Source organism: Lampris incognitus, chromosome 4 (genome assembly GCF_029633865.1).
Source record: "Lampris incognitus isolate fLamInc1 chromosome 4, fLamInc1.hap2, whole genome shotgun sequence".
NCBI lineage: Eukaryota > Metazoa > Chordata > Actinopteri > Lampriformes > Lampridae > Lampris > Lampris incognitus.
The window spans coordinates 60165502-60183342 of record NC_079214.1 but is presented as its reverse complement, the minus strand read 5'-3'; the positions used below and the strand labels follow the sequence as shown (position 1 = coordinate 60183342).

At 43.2% G+C, this 17841-nt stretch overlaps 1 protein-coding gene across 1 annotated transcript in view; it reads left to right on the top strand.

Annotated features, from left to right (window-relative positions):
- The first annotated feature begins 3837 nt into the window (after positions 1-3837).
- The window catches only part of def8 (differentially expressed in FDCP 8 homolog), a 40132-nt gene continuing 26128 nt past the window's right edge, over positions 3838-17841 (top strand). Inside the window, exons 1-4 of the mRNA XM_056278761.1 lie at positions 3838-4143; positions 5416-5538; positions 14754-14848; positions 15020-15169. Of these exons, the coding sequence (XP_056134736.1) occupies positions 5430-5538; positions 14754-14848; positions 15020-15169 (354 nt within the window). The 5' untranslated portion in view covers positions 3838-4143; positions 5416-5429. The remainder of the gene's footprint in view (positions 4144-5415; positions 5539-14753; positions 14849-15019; positions 15170-17841) is intronic.

Here is a 17841-nt window from a genome sequence, read left to right as displayed (position 1 = left end):
GTATCTGTCTGTACATGCATTTTATATTGTTTATGGAAGTTTCATGCAATTCAAGGTTGTGGTTTAGCTTTCAAATCTACCCTTCTGTACATCCGGTCATAGTCAAATCCCTCCCTGCAGCCTTCCCCCGCTGAAAACCCATTATGCAGCAGGCCGTGATGTCGGGTTTCGTACACTGCAACGGCGTGGTAAATTTGAATGTTGTGAAGAATGCCTTTTCTATGTTTTTTCAAATTTTTTTTTTGTCTTAGTATTAGGTTTGTCAGAGCTAATGAATGCACCCCACAGAGGATTGTGTTTCCCCCAGAGCCAGTAAGTTAGCTGATGAACATACTCACCACACGCTAACCACCAGGCTAAGTCACTGACACGAAGGCAAGTTCTCCCACCGTTTGCAAACATAACTATTACATAAAAACTTGCAGGTCATTAGTACACAGCCTTTTTAGCAGCTCATTCATTTCCTAATAGATACGTTTTCACAGAAATTTTCTAACAAATACTGCTTTGAGCTTAGTCCACATAGGGTACTGGGAAAGCATTGTTTAGTAAAGGAAGACCAAGGGCACTGATCCCCCAACAGGGAACAGAAAACATGTGTACATGTCAAAACATGGGATTTTTCAAAGAAGATCGCACACACACACACACACACACACACACACACACACACACACACACACACACACACACACACAAGCACGTTGGGTTAGTGCTGTTGTGTGATATATCTTAATCAAGGAACATTAGTACATATATTAGTAGTACATCTATTAATGATATTGGAATTCTCTCCATATTAGAAGTTTGCGCACCAGTAACCTTGCCTTTGGTTGCATTGGGACTCCTTCCTATCATCAAATTCAAAGGAGTGAAGAGACATGCTCTAAAGTCCAAATGGCCATTCTTGTACTAACCAATCCCTTTTTCGGTGTTATTATTGTGACAGATTGTTTTTTTACTCATAAAATCACTCCAATTTGACATGAAAACATGTATTGTTCTCTTGAAGTCCTTCAAGTGTGTGGTGTGTAATGTTCGGTGGACATTGTAGTGAATGAATATTACAGTAAAAGGAATTCTTAACACAGTCAAAAGTATAATGACGATAGAATTACTAAAAGAGAATACTGTTGTAATGTAAACAAAATGGGAGTCTATCACAAAACTGAACCATAAGACTAGATAAATGTTTTGTTGGTTTTTTCAGAGCTCTCAAATAGTGTGTAAATACACAGTGTAAAAAATTCTAATGGTAAAGCTGATTGTGCTTTTTTGAAGCATCCCCCGTCTTGACCCACCAAGATGGTTGTCCCTGCCAGACACCTGTGAATTTTTTTACAAATTGCCCACTGGGCATACTTGTATTCAAATGTACCAAATGTAGCGAGCGATATGGCCATAGAGACAGATGTGACTTCTGGAAATAATTGCAAATAAGGAAATGCACACTACCTAGATTTGAGAATATTATTAATGATAATCACATATCAGATTACGTTCAGCTCCCACAGGAATGCTAGAAAGCCTCTGAATTCTGTAAGTCAGCCATCCTGTTTGTGAGTAATGATTGTGCTGGGATGCAGCTATAACATCCTACTGCATAAACTACTCAAATTCAATCTTTCCACAGAATTTGCCAACCTCATCAGATCCTACCTCTCATCTCGCTCCCAACTTGTCAGAATCGATAATTATACATCTTATTCTCTCGATCTATCAACTGGTGTCCCACAGGGCTCTATACTGGGTCCAATCCTCTCCAACATGTACATTAATGCGCTACCTTCTGTGTGTGGAAAATGTAACACCTTAATGTATGCTGATGGTAGTTATTTTTACTCATGGTAAAACTACAGAAGAGGTTGCAATCAACTTAACAGATGTTATATTGAAGGTCACATCCTGGCTTAATCAATGTTGTCTGCAAGTGAATGTGTCGAAAACAGTTTGTATGTTTTTCTCATAAGGCAACAGCATAAATGTAGAGCAAGATATTCTCACCCAGGTAGAGAGACTACAAGTTGCCTCAGAATACAAATACCAAGGAGTACACATAGATTCAAACCTCAGCTTCAAAACCCACATGAAAAGGGTCTGCAATAAATTAAAGTTTAGTTTGACAAATTTCAGGTCTACCAGAGACTTCCTATCAACCGAGGCAGCAAAGATATACTTCCACTCAATGGTTGTTTTCTACATTACCAATTGTCTGATAAGCTGGTCTAACATACTCTACAGCATCAAACCCACTGGAATCATTATACAAACAAGCACTCACAACCTTAGACAAGAAGCCATTCAGTTTTCACCGTTGCCATATTCTAAAAAAGTATAATCTACTTAGCTGGGAAAACCTCATCAAATACAAAAATGTCTGCCTAGTTTATAAGATCATGCATTGTTAAGCTCCTCCTCCTCTGTCAACTTCAATTCTATCACAGACAGAACTACTAGAGGTGCAGCTAGACGGGACTGCGCAATCCCACTCAGCAGAAGTGCATTTAGTCAGGCCGTCTTCTCCTTTAGAGCATCACATCAATGGCACTCAGTACCACAATCAATTAGAAAGTCCCCATCCTATTATTCATTTAAGTGTAATGTCAAGAATTTGCTTATTAGGACCGAACAATGTCAACATTGATGCTATTCGTACACTCCTTTAACATGTTCTTTAACTGTATTGTACATTAGCTGTGTTGTATGTCTGCTTTTTTATATATATTCTATATTATCATCACTATCTTTTTCTACATTATTTGTATATTCTGTATATATTTTCTTGTTTGTTTACTCTTGTTTTTCTTGTATATTAACTATGTTGTATGTTCTTTTTCTTTTTCTTTTTTTCTTTTTCTTTTTTAGTTTTTATATATCATATCGTCATATGTTCTTTACCTACTGCACATGTTGTATTATTTGTACTATTTTATTATCCTAAGATGCCTAGCAACATCAGGCAAAGGGACTGCCAATGGAAACTAGCCTCTAAACTAACTGGGGTACATTTACATTTGTTCAAATGTTGATTAATGTACATTGTCCCTTCCCAAATAAACGGGTTTTTCTTTAAATAAATAAATGACAGAATGAACTGGGCAAAGAAATTGATCCCAAAAAAAAAGCTGAAAATCTTGACAGGTAATAGTAATTACTTACATGAGAGGAGCTAAAGCAAAATGTATAAAATTTTACATTTCACACAAATACTTGTACACGACAAATGGGTCGGACAAGTAGTTAACTGCTAGAAGTGTAATAAGGAAATAGACTCATTAATACATTGTATTTGGGAGTACAATCAAGTTGGGCTATTGTGGCTCAACGTTTTAAAAATATGTAATGAATGGCACAGGTCATCAATTCCAATATCACCTTAGTTATGTCCACAAGGGGCTGAGTCTCAAATATAGGTAGTATATCAAAATGTGCGTTTTCATTATCTTGGTGGTTGTTATAAGAGCTGACAGAATTATACAATAACATTGGAAAACGTTTAAAATCCAAGAAGTTAAGGAACGACTTAATGCAATCGTAGGAACCGGATCCTTTGAATGCATGCTAAACAGATTGGGTGCTTGGCATGAACATATAATATCGTCATGGGACCTCTTCTGGCTGCACACCAAAACTGCAGCTAAACCAAGTCAATAATACTGTATGCTGTCCTGATAATGTCATGCTGTAAAATGCCTGCCCGAATGATATGCACCGTCCCGTACCAAGCCTTCAAAACCCATAAAAACTTGAATTACAGAATGTGCACAACTCGAATTGCAAAATGTACAGATCCAGCTGGCATTTTATTGCGCTTGTTGCTGCAGTGTTGAGGAGCCGAAACACAAGGGTTTTACTCTCTTGTACGACGTAACACATAAAGAATCGTGACTCTGGAGATCAAGTTGAAACGCCGGGTGATCTAAATACTGCGGCGGCGCCGCGACTGTCCACTAGGTGTCGCTCCTTGACAACCTGCCCGTCTGCGGGGAAACCAGTCTCTCGGTTTACGGCTGACATGAATAACAACAATCGTACAGCTTTGAGCGTTAGCGTCGCTTAACGCCAGATTTGGCTCGAACATTTCTGGTTTTTTTAACCGGGCGAGTGTCCGCTGCCTTGCCGCGAACGAGGCGGACGATGGGGGTAAGCCACAGACCGATGTTACGCTGTGTTAGCTGGCGGTGGTTCGCTGTAACGTCGGTACCCAAGGCAGCAATGCTAGCTAGCTAGCTAGCCTAGCTAGCGCTGGCTGTTGACTTCTCAGCATCAGGGTTTCGTTTTTTCTTGCCTGGCTGACGAAACCAGTCGCATCTGCCCGTCTTTAGCGCCAGAGTCATGCCAGTGTGTTTCGTGTTACGTATCCACTGCCCCAATCCGTGGAGCAGCAAAGATGGTGTCATTTAACCTCCCTGAGAACTGGGTGCTGGGTCAGGCGATGGGGACGAGTCCCTCCTCCTGCACGATTTGCCATCCCTTGATAGCCCAGTTGAATGATGATCTGTTCTTCTCTATATGAAAATCAAGTTATGCAATAAGCAATGTTGAATTTGATTAGGCTAATAAGATAAAGCTAAATTAGAGTAACTCGGTGTTGTTTAGGTGTACATCAGGCGACACAATGAAATGTTACATCGTGGCACTTTACATCCACTCTTGGATGAAGACACTTTGTAACGTGCGCGGTTCCCCCCCCCTCCCCATTTACTTCATTGAAAAATGTTTCCAGTTGGGTCCCCAGACATCAGCTTTAATTTCATCAAACTGCCTGCAAACCCTGTCCAAATTATAAACGATAAAGAGGAAGTTGGCATAAAAACGCTGTGCAAGGAAATGCATGGTCATAGTGTCTTGTTCTGATTTGATTGACTAGTATAGACTTTGGCTCCTCTTATTGACCTATTTGTGTACCCTCTGACCTCCCACACAGAGGGCAGGGTGGGCTTCAAAACAACTCGGAGGAGTTTGAAGAGTTTCTGTTTTGCTGTATTTTTTTTTAGTATATCAGCATGATCACTTAGGCTGCATATTTAGGCTATCACATACAAAACATACATTCATTCTCCAGTCAAATTTCAGGGGGAAAAAATGACCAGGATCATGTCGGAAATTTTCTGTAATCTTTGTTAATCTTCATCTTGGTTAGACCTTTTAGCTGTAGTTTCAGTTGTTTGTGTGTAGCTGGATTTTGCAAAGATAATCTGACTATATTCTTCGCGAGCCAGGCATCTGCCTGATTAAAGGTCTCACCTCATCATAATAACATGAGGTTCATAATAACATGAGGAAATTTCCTATTCATAATAGGAACGTTCCTCATGTTATTATGAACATGTTATTATCCCTGGTTCATAATAACATGAGGAACGTTCCTATTGTCTTGGTGTGTTTGTAATTAAGCCAATATTTTTTTTCTAGATTTAGCGACTGAGATGGAGTATGATGAGAAACTTGCCCATTTCCGTCAAGGCCGCCTCAACCCCTTTGACCGTGGGGAGGAAGAGGATGGTCTCCAAGATGGGAAGATACCCACACAGCATGGTAAGCCTCTCTGAAGTCCCCTCAAGGTAAATCATACAAGAAACATCGAGGATAAAGTCTTACTTCACTCAAGCACCATATTAACAGTTTTGCCTATGTAAGAAAACCTTTCCTAAAGGCGTTTAACTCTATGCATTTATGATTTTGCATCGTACTAGCTCTATTACTAAACATTTGCGGAAGTTTCCAAGGCTTTGTGCTGCATTTCAGCAGTGGTGCAGAGCTCAGCAGTGGGGGGGGGAAATAGCTAACATGCAGGCTTTTGTTGAAACAGTGTATGGTGTATAGGCAACTCTAAAAGCATAGTTTTACAAACTGCCACTCTGGATGGAAGTTGAACTAAAGTAAATATACCCTGAAGAGAAAGTCAGTCCGCTTAATCTAAGTTACATAATACAATTAATCCAAGCTAATTTGTAAAAAAGTTTAAAAAAAAACAACCTCTCATTATGCATCTATTGTCAAATAGTCCAAAATCACACAACTGCAATTATTGATGTATAGGATGTTCAACCTAGTCATCTTTTATGAGATAAAGTTCATAGAATGTCCACTATGTTTTCTGTGCACATCTTTCACCGAAGGAATCAGGACTGGCAATGTCTAAAAGCACACAAAAGACACAGTAGGTGTTGACCTTACAGTATGGTGGGCTTGCAAGGCTGTCACAATTATTACATAATCGCAATTATTTGACCTGACCGTGATCATTTTGCATAATCATTAGAATCGTTTCTGTTACATGTCTCGAATGAAGACCAGAGGCCAGTGTAGCGAAACCCAAAGGACAGACAGACAGAGAGCACCAGGATAACCCGATGGGCGATTTTAGTGCAGGAAAAACAAACGACACTGCCACAGGGATGGTAACAGGGGAATCTCAGGTGGGGGTGGTTGAGATGATGTGCGTGCGCCTAGCTACCAATGTCCAAATCCGTAGAGCGAGGGGTTGTCCGAGGAAGTCCGGGTCCAAGAGCCAGGAAGTCAAGTCCGAAAGGAGGGGTCCAGGGAGAGAGACACGGAGGGAGATCGCTGGAGAGGTCCGGGGAAAACGTGAAGGTCGCTGGGGACGAGGAGCGAGGGAGACGCGGGGAGCTGTGGAAGTCGCGGAGGGAGATCGCCAGAGAGGTCCGGGGAAAACGTGAAGGTAGCTGGGGACGAGGAGCGAGGGAGCCGTGGAAGTCGCGGAGGGAGAGTCGCAGGGTTCAGTACGTCGAAACATGGAGAGACGTTCTGGGAGGCTTCTTGTAGAGGGTTGCCTGATTGCCGCAGGTGTGCCTGATGGATGATGGCAAACACCTGGTGCAGCGCAGCACTCGTCTCCTCAGAGCGCAAGCCGAGCGCTCGGATGTTTCCAGCACGTCCGAGCTGGGGGAGTGGCTTGAACGTGCCGGGGAGGCAGCTCGGGGCGGTGTAACCACAACAGGACCCCCCCTCCTACGGGAGACACCGGGCGACCGTCCGATGGCGTTGGGGTGGGCCCGATAGAACTCCTCCAGGAGTGCGAGGTCGGCCAGGTAGGACCGGGAAACCCAGCTGCGGTCCTCGGGCCCATAGCCAACCCAGTCCACCAGTTATTGGTACCCAAGCCCCCGGCGGCGTACGGCGAGCAGCCCGTCGACATCCCAGACCATGTCACCACCGTCGAGGACCCTGGGGGGTGGAGGAGCTTGGACAGGGGGTGTTGAACAAGTACTCCACCCAGGGCTGGTACTTGCTCCAGGAGGCGGGGTTGCTGATGGTAACGCAATGCAAAGCCGCCTGCAGGGCTTGATTGGCCCGCTCTGCCTGCCCATTGGTCTTGGGGGTGATACCCAGAGGAGAGGCTGACCGTGGCCCCAATCCCCTTACAGAAGGCCTGCCACATCTTGGAAGTGAACTGGGGACTACGGTCAGAGACAAATGTCCAGGGGGATCCCATGGAGGCGGACGACATGGGAGACGAGAAGGTGCGCCGCTGTCGGTAGAGTGGCAGGGATGCCGTGCCTGCTGCACTGAGCTTTCAGAGTTTCTATGGTGGTATGACTGCACTTGTCTTTAAGTTCGTTTACTTCAGTAAATTTTGAGTAGTATTCCACTAGGAGGACAAACAGATCTGATGTCACCTCCTCAAATGGCAGCTCTGGCATTTCTGTTGGCTTGAGTGGTTGTCTGGGCAGTTTGTTTTGGAAATCAGCACACTTCTGCAATTTCTGACCATTTCTTGGATTTCAGCACTCATGCGTGGCCAGTACAGCGCTTCATGGGCTCGCTGTTTACTCTTCACTATCCCTAAGTGAGATTGGTGTATAAGCCTTAGCATGTGCTCTTGCATGGTGGGGGGCACTACTATACGTAGTCCTTTGTATACAACTCCGTCAGATAGCACAAGCTGGCTTCTCGTGTCCCAATACGGTCAAGGCTCAGCGTTTTCAGTTTTTATTTTTCAAAGCCATCCAGCATGCCGAATTTCGCCACAAGAGGACACTGTTACATAACCTCACACGAAAAGGAACAACTTTTGGATCCGTGGAAACATAAAATCCGGGTGAAAATCAGTTTAAAAATCTGGGTATTTTTTGGTGAAAATCGGTAAAAATCGAAAACGCTGAGCTTTGAATATGGTTGAACAGGAATTGGCACTGCCCGTCTGTGTTCTGGGCAGCCATGCTGAATTATCTGTTGGAGACAGCTTAGCTCTTCTTTTGTGCACTCCTGCAGTTCTGTGTACTTCTGGTTACTAACTGCAACAAAGTTGAGCATGGAGACACACTCTAGGCTATCCATCTCAGGCATGTTCTCTGGAAGCTGTGCTCTGGACAGCGTGGTAGGTAGCTCCATGTCCTTTCCTCTCCTGTACTTGACTGCTAAATCATACAATTGTAGTCGAAGACGCATTCTCTGGATGCGCCTGGAGGTAGAAAGCAGTGATTTTTTTTAAAGATCTCTTTGAGAGGCTTGTGGTCATTGTATACTGTGACATGCGTTCCAATTATGTAGTTGTGAAACTTGATGCAGGCATGCACAATGGAGAGCGTCTCCTTTTCAATTTGTGCATAGTGCATTTCTGCGCCAGTCAGTGACCTGGATGAGAAGGCAACGGGTTGACTCTCCTGTAGCAAAACCGCTCCGAGTCCACTGCTTCTGGCATCACAGTATTTTCGACAGGCTTTGCGGGGTCGAAAAACTTCAGCACTGGAGGATGTGTTAGAAAGGTTCCAAATGGGTGTGTGTGTGTGTAGATCACCATTGGTACCACCTCCCGTTGTGGGGTGGAACTTTCCTTAACTTCTATGAGAACGTTGGACCTGTTTAAGTGACGGACCAAAAGCCAGCGACCTAAGGCTTACCGTAGACATTAAGGGCGAGCCTGATTATATTTTTCTCCTGTCCCCCTAAAGACCTGTTGTGTTCATGTGCGTCCAGAGAAATAACCACACATACACACCCACCAGTTGCTGTCAATAAACATCTTTGAAGATAACATCCTTGCATTCTTGCCGATGCATCACAGTGGTCACGTATTCCCAACCACATACAGTTATACCCTGTTTAGACTGGCAGCCCAAATTGGATTTTTGGCAAATCCAGATTGGAATCTGATTTCTTTTATGTAGTCTGAACAGCAAAAAATATATTGGAATCTGATCTTTGCAAATTGCGTTTGAGCCACATTCGGGGGTGCTTTCATATCTGATTCAAATCGGATTTCTAAAGATGTGTCTCAGTCTGGATGCTCTAGCCACTCAAATTGGATTTCAGACTGTCCATTACGTCACTCACACGCAACACAACACAGCACAACTCATGTTAACGTCAGATTCTGAGCACGGAAGTTCAAAACCCACATGCAACAAGAGGAAAGACGACCTAAAAAATGGAGAACAATAGTCCCTGGACAGACAAAGAAAACCCCACCTAGAATAGAATAGAAAGTGTATTTCGCCATATACTAAAACCAGTGCGAGTACAGGGACATTGGGATTCTTGTTATCGCTTGTCCTTACAGTGTCTTATCAGTTCTAATCAATTCCTTATTTCAGTTCCTAGGTTCACAACTAAACACTTCATGTTTATGTGACTATCACCGTAATCTAGGCGGTGCTAATATTAATATTCAAGTAATATTCACCTTGTTTTAAAGTCACGAATGATGCTTTGCAGGTGATCACCCACTGCAAGCCTGAAGTACTTGTTTCGCAGTGCAGACAAAGTGGTGCAAACTTCATGCACAATCACGCACACAGTCGCTTTTCCCATCCCAAAGAGATGTGCAACGGTTCGGTATCCTGACCCAGTGGCTAGCCAATACAGGGCAACTGCGACCCGCTTCTCCACACATATTGCCCACCTGAGCTGGGTGTCTTATACGTGACTGGGTCATAGGCGGTCACAGATCATATCAAATGTTCCCCAGTACATTCTGAAGTTGGCAAGCCATTTGTCATCGTCAAATGTCCCGCGGACTACATTTTCCCATTAGTCAACACTTTTCGGGTTGCACCACACCTCGCGCTGCCTTGCGAATCCTGCTGTGACTGCAGCACAGAAAATTGTGGTATATACCAGCCTCCTCCGTCGCTGAAATTGTCTGGTGTGACGGAGGAGTTCTGCACCGTGAATTGATTGTGCCTGAAGGGTAAGATGACGTATCTCCATGGTGTTTTGTTGTTGTCTGTCTGCACAGACAACAACGGTATGTGCAATGTAGCTTAATAGAAGTGATTTTTTTTTTTTGGTGGCTTTTTCCCCCCTCTTTCTCCCCAATTGTACTTGGCCAATTACCCCACTCTTCCAAGCCATCTTGGTCGCTGCTCCACCCTTCTCTGCAGACTACCACTTGTCTCCTCCAATACATGTGGAGTCATCAGCCGCTTCTTTTCACCTGACAGTGAGGAGTTTCACCAGGGGGACGTAGCATGTAGGAGGATCATACTATTCCCCCCAGTACCCCCTGCCCCCGAACAGAGGAGGCGCTAGTGCCGTGACCATGACACATACCCACATCCGGCTTCCCACCCGCAGACACGGCCAGTTGTGTCTGCAGGGACGCCCGACCAAGCTGGAGGTAACACGGGGATTCGAACCGGCAAGCCCCATGTTGGTAGGCAAAGAAGTGTAAAATTTAATCATTAATTTGACTTTACCTCAATCAAAATCAGATAAAGGTGTTTACATGACCTTTTCAAAAAGTTTGAGTAGTGCCTTGGGTTCATGATTATATTATCAGTCTACATGTAAGCATAGTCAGTATTAATATGAGATGGCATTCAGTCTGCAGTGCACTCTGCAATGTTGGCTTTGTGTGCCATTACTTAAACTATGGATGCAGACTTAGATGACTGCATTTTAGGCTGTAATCTGAACCGCTGAAAGAAGAAATAAAATAAATGGTTTATTTGAAATTGAAAACAAGTAAGAGATGTTGGAATTTCTAAGGGCACAGCAGATTTCTGTCTCCCGTCTTGTGACATTTGAGGTTTACCTGATTGGGTTACTCCGGCTCCCCCACAGTGAAAAACAACCCCGACTCAAGAAACTCAACACAGCACCATACATCATCAGCATGAGCGCTAATCAGGGTGGACAATTAACAAAACCAACTGACTTAATGAAAGTACATTTTGGCTGTGGATGGTACTTTTGTCTTTTCCGCCACTTTGCTGAAGATCGCCAACAAGTAGATGGCAAATTTGGTTTGAATATACCTGGCCCTGTACTCTGTAGACAATAATTATTACTAAATGTATGACTAAATATTACTAGTGTACTAAATCATTTCCCAGTCCTTGATGAATAAGGAAGCAATTACTGGGATGTGGACTATGTTTCTAATGGATACTGGGAATAATAATTTATTAACTGACACTCGGGATTGAAAGGAGATATTATAAGCAGCACGGCAAGATATTGGTTTTTGCAATGTTTCTCTTACTCGATAGACTGATTCCGCAATGCGGGGGTGTATCTAAGAACATGGTTTTGCGCTTTGCAGAAGTGTCCTTTATTTTGTAGAAGTAAACTTGTTCCCCCTACCACTGTGCAGCACTCAATGCTTCTAACATTTTGAGGAGACTTTCAAGAGAGCAGAGGTCTAGATGTAGCTGGAGTATGGCTGACTCTAATGAAAGCAACAAAAGGCAGAAAAATAAAATGCCTTCTGTTTATTCACATTCAGTTTGTGTTGGAACTTATCATCCCCACTCCAAGATGAGGATAGTGGGGTTTTTGGAAGTCGCTCTGGGCCAGTGAGTAGAGGAAATTGAAAGTAGCTTAACCAGAGGAAGTGAGACATGAGCATCATTGCGGTAATACTGGAGGCACTTCCCATATTTTAGATTTTGGGAATCAAAGACTCGTTTGATCACATTTTGTTCAGCAGCCTGCTTGAGCCAACACTTAGTTGAGCTTACATCACCGGGGTGCATTGGTTTTTCCTGCTCCATTCCTCTCTCTTGCCAGCGCTGAGACGCTAGCCTGTACCAGCACAACAGTTTTGTTCTGAGGTGTATGCAGGTAACGAACCACGACCTTTTGGCATTGTTGGTAAGGTGGAAAATTAACCTTTTGCATTATTGAAATTTTACTTGGTGCCAGACCGTTCTTTGGACATAACAGCCTCATGGTGGAGCTATAGTATATGATATTTAAAAAAAAAAATCTCTCTCCCTCTCTCTCTCTCTGTTGCATAATTTCGCCAGATATATGCAGGTATTGATTTCCATTCAAAAAGAATTTGGGCCAGAGCTCTAGCAGATTGATCTAGCAGGTGATTTTAGTTGGGGAAGTAAGATAGTTGTCCAGGAAGTCATTAAATCAAATGAAATTATATGCATGACAATATGTTTCTTCAAAAGTAGTGATAACAGGGCGTCTGGGTGGCATGGCAGTCTATTCAGTTGACTACCAACACGGGGATCGGCGGTTCAAATCGCCGTGTTACCTCGGGCTTGGTCGGGCGTCCCTACAGACACAATTGGCCGTGTGTGCGGGTGGGAGGCCGGATGTGGGTATGTGTCCTGGTCACTGCACTAGCGCCTCCTCTGGTCAGTCAGTGCGCCTGTTTGGGGGGAGGGGAACTGGGGGGAATAGCATGATCCTCCCACACACTACGCCCCCCTGGTGAAACTCCTCACTGTCAGGTGAAAAGGAGCAGCTGGCGACTCCACATGTATCGGAGGAGGCATGTGGTAGTCTGCAGCCCTCCCCGGGTCGGCAGAGGGGGTGGAGCAGAGACCAGGACGGCTCCAGCTCAGAAGAGTGGGGTAGTTGGCCATGTACAATTGGGGAGGAAAAAAAAAGGGGGGGGGGAGTAGTCATAACAAAACAGACTTCAGTAGGCTTCATTTTCTATCAAGCAATAAGAGTTTAACTCTAACATGACTGATGAGCCCTCACATTGCATCCTTTGCGACATGACCACTACTCATGTGTACATTACAATGTCGATTCTGAAACGATATATTGTTCTGCCCTATGCAGTTTACATACATGCTATTTGGAAGGTGGTAGACAAACTTCATGCAACAATTTAAGGTCTTATAGGCATTTATGCTCAGTGTTTTCCTAAGACCTGTTTTTAAAGTTCATGTTGTGTTATTTGTCGAATGCAGTACAGCGGCATTGCTGGAAATGAAATGCTCAGGCATCAGTTCAACCTCAAGAAAAGCTAAAGAGTATGACATAACAGATTAAATTGAAAAAAATCTAAATCTAAAATTCACAGTGTATGCAGACCTTAGAAGAATAAACTTAAATTTAAACTTGAGTCACACCTTAAATCTAAAATTAACAGTAGACCTGGAAATGTAACAGTATATATGCAGTATTTGTCCCCTGGAAAGACAGAAGCATGTTGGCAGTCCTATTTGAACATGCATGCTTGTATGATTTGTGCTGCTGTCCCTTTAAGAGCTAATGTGCAACAGTCTGGTTGGGATAATCCTACAACACAGTACAGCTTTAACCTTTGCACTTGCTAATTCTAGTCGGAATTCCTCATTTAATCCCAAATGTGGGAATCAGTAGCAACGCCTTTATAGTTCAATATATATTGTCTGTACAAAAAAAAAGCAAAGCAAGAGAGACAAGATTGAGATGGTTTGGACATGTGTGGAGGAGAGATGCTGGGTATATTGGGGGAAGGATGTTGAATATGGAGCTGCCAGGAAAGAGAGGAGGAAGGCCAAAGAGGAGGTTTATGGATGTGGTGAGGGAGGACATGCAGGTGGCTGGTGTGACAGAGGAAGATGTAGAGCACAAGAAGAGATGGAAACGGATGATCCGCTGTGGCGCCCCCTAACGCCAAATGCCGAAAGCAGTAGTAGTAGTAGTAGTAGTAGTAGTAGTAGTAGTAGATTGTCTGTACAAAAAATAGCTTTCTGCTAAAAATGGAGCAGGGGATGTGTCCATTGAAGTTTTCAGCTATTTTTTATGGTGCCTCAAGTTAACCATCTGAGCATTATGTTGTACCAGTAAAATATCAATGTCAACATATGTTGTGAATTGGACGTTTTCTCAAAAACAGGTTAACGGTTGTGGAGACCATTGTGAGAGCACATCTGAGACAGGAATCTTGTTTCGGTGTGTTGATGCATGCACTCAACTGAAGGATAACTGTTGAGATAACATGCAGATTTCCACAAATTAAACACATTTACATGGAAAGTACATGTACATAAAATAAGTATTCACACATCCATACATTTTATTCGTGATACATTGTATGGATATTTAAGTTTGATACACTGTAGGAGATTTTTTTTTTGTTGCCAAAATTGACAAAGATTTTTAGTTCATTGTTATGATTGCATAGATGAGAGTTTTATCGTTCTTGGAAAATGCACGTCTGTTAATTCTGTCTGTCAGTGTCTCTTTCTTTTGTTTGGTTTGTGATTTTAGGAATCAGACTTGCTTGTGAAATTGCAGGGCAATTACATGAAGCAGCAATCTTTAGTGCCTCAGTAAAACCCTTATGGCCCTTCTCTGGTAACTGATTCTGGTACACAATACCTGAACTGGCAAATACACATGAGTCTTTGAGTCTTCTACCACTCCGTCTTGTCAGCTACTGTCCTCATAGACTTATTTAATTACGTGTTTCAGTTCAAGGGTTGTCCTGGCTTACTGCAGTCATGTGTGAGGAATTAGCCTGCGTGCCTGAGTGCACTTGTCGGAGCACAGCTTGTACGCGTACAGTGAATACAATAGTTTGTCCTCTGTCCCTGTCTTGTTAGAGGTGAGACCCGAGCTCTTCTCTGACACCAGAACCCAGTCTCCAGATCGGACCATGGACCTTGGGTTGGCTGAGGACCACTTCTCGAGGCCTGTGGTAAGAAATGCATTTTTTCCTACTATTCATCTCACCCAAAAAAACATGGCGTATCAAACTGGCCTACATTTATCTGTTGCAGTTGTGAGTGCATAGCAAGTGTTCATAGGTGGCAAGTTTGTGTGCGTGAATGTACATGTGTATGTTTTCTGAGGTGTTTGGCGGTTGCAGGGTTCGTTTGTGGCGTCAGACATCGAGCAGCTGGAGCAGGCCATAGAGGAGTGTAAGAGGCTGATCCTGGAGCTGCCAGAACACTCGGAACGGCAGAAGGACACAGTGATGAAACTTATCCACCTGCGGCTCAAACTGCAGGAGCTCAAGGTGGGTGCAAACGATGGACATTGAAGATATGGCACTGGGACAACCAGGACCACCGAATCATCACATTTGATAGCTGACAAAAATTAATATGTTAATAGCACCAAATGTTTTCTATTTTGTTATAAACTTCGACAAAAACTAATTTGGATATTAATGAAAAAAGAACGGTAAGTGTTGAGAGAGACCCCATATTGATTTAAGAATGAATCACAGACGACTGCACAAAGGAACTATATGTTGTCGCTTTTCAGTTGATTGTTCGTCGCTCGAATCCCTTGCACACCATTGTCTTCTTTGCGTCTGTTAACTTATAATGTAAAAAATGTACTTCCAGCAAATATGCACATCTTGGTGACACAAGAGAAAAACAATCTTATTACAGGCTGCTTATGTGTAATATATAACTGTGTAAGTATTAAATTTTTATTTTGAATTGCTAGGTGAGTTATGTCACCATACAGTGCTCAACAACTCTGCTTAACAATGGGGTTGTTTCTCATCTTAGACCCCATTTACACCTGGTATTATGCCACAGAATAATCACAAAAAGTCATAGGCCGTCTAACATAATATGCACAATACTAATTAACGTAGTAATAATAATAATGATAATAATTTTATTTATATAGCAGATTTCAAAAAGAGTTACAAAGTGCTTTACAATAAAAACATAATAAAAGTAAATAAGATCCAGAACTTATGATATAAACAAGATAAATAATTACAACAACTACCATCAATTAAGAAAAAGCCATAAGATAAAAGTGAGTCTGAAGAAGAGATTTAAAGGAGGACACCGGGTTTGCCTGCCTGAGATCTCCAGGCACGAGGGGCCTGAACAGCAATGGCCCAGTCACCTTTAGTGTCAAGTCGAGATTTTGGAGCCATTAGCAGGGGCCTGCTGGAGGATCTCAAGCAGCAAGCAGGCTCATAGGGAGTTAGCAGAACAAAGATATAGGCAGGAACCAGACCGTTCAAGACTTTAAAAACAAGCAATAAAATCTTAAAATCAATTCTAAAACTCACAGGTAACCAGAAGGCCAGCAAGGATTGGTGTAACGTGGTTGCTTCTCCTAGTACTGGTTAAAAGCCTAGCAGCAGCATTTGTTATTAACTGCACAATATGTCAGAATATGTCACACTGTGGCATAAATCATACGAACCAGTCTGTGTATGACTAGGAGCAGGGGTGGGCAATCTTATCCAGAAAGGGTCGATGTGGGAGTCTTTGCTGAGGAACTTGATTAGGAGACAGAGGTGTGTAACTGCTTGGTTGGAACAAAGACCTGCACCTACACTGGCCCTTTCTGGATAAGATTGCCCACCCCTGGACTAGGGTTATATCATGTCTAAAGTTGGCATGATGCTGCAATAATACATGTAGGGTTTTTTTGTTTGTTTGTTTTTTGTATGAATGAATGAATGGTTTATTTTTGTGTCATGCCACATCGGTGGCCTGTCCAAAATGGAAATATATGACACCCTTGCTGGATAACATAAAAAGTAGCAACAAGTTCTAGTTACACTTCGAATCCTCAGCTGATCCTGAAGAATACAGTTCGTACAGTATCTATTCTATTCCATTCTGTTCTGCATTACCTTCTATGCACTGTATCTGCATAGTGGTCAGATCTTATTTTTGCGTGCCATGCGCTATGCAAAGAAAACAAGTGGGTTGGAAGATGGAAAGTCTTGTCTGGTACCAGTGCTTAAACAAAATATCATACATTTTCATTTAATGGGCCATTCTAACAATTATGAGGCATCAGACACAGCATGTTATTTTGCTGCAATTGTATTTGCAGCTGCTGTTAATGCTGTTGATGTCACTACACCGACTCATTTACCAGATTTGTGTGAGTTTGAGTAAATGGGGACCTGCAAAATGAACCAGTGCAATACTACCCCCAGAGCAGTACCGTCCTAATAATGCTCACTGCACTGCCCTGTGCGAATTGCATCTATATCTGGTTGCTTCTTGCTGAGATTCGGCAATAATGAGCAAATAAAGGAACTGCACCAACATATCTGCAAACCCATATTAACCTGTACACTCCTCCTTGCTTTATCGGCTGGACCGGCCTGCAGGCCAGCCCTACAAACTTGATTGTCCCTGACTGGCTGATTATGGGAGGCCAAACAATTTAAAAGCTTGACCAGCATAGATACCACCTATCCAGCTGCCCTGCACTATCCAGTCAAGCTGGGCCAACCAGAGGTAATCATGTGCTGTCTAATAATAGTACAGTCAGGTTGCACATGCTGATAAGGCTGGTTTCATGTGCTGACCAGGCTGGTTTCGCGCACTATCCAGTTGTGTCGCACGCACTGACGAATTCTACATCGTGCTCTACCCAGCTGGATAGCTCAGCATGGCCCAATTGGACATCACACGGTACTCAGCCGGGTTGCTCAGCGCAACTCAATTCAACATCACGCATTACCCAGCCGGGTTGCTCAGCACGACCCAATTCGACATCATGCGCTACCCAGCCGCATTGCACAGATACGATGTTTGCAGTCACGCGATTCCGATGATGCGTGAAATTCAGAAGGAGGGCAGGAAGTGAAGAGCAAGATGGACAAGATGGAGGAACACCCGTACTGTGCTAGTTTAGCCGAGAGAAAGGTGTAAACAGAAAGTAACAAGATATGTTGGATATGATCCTTGT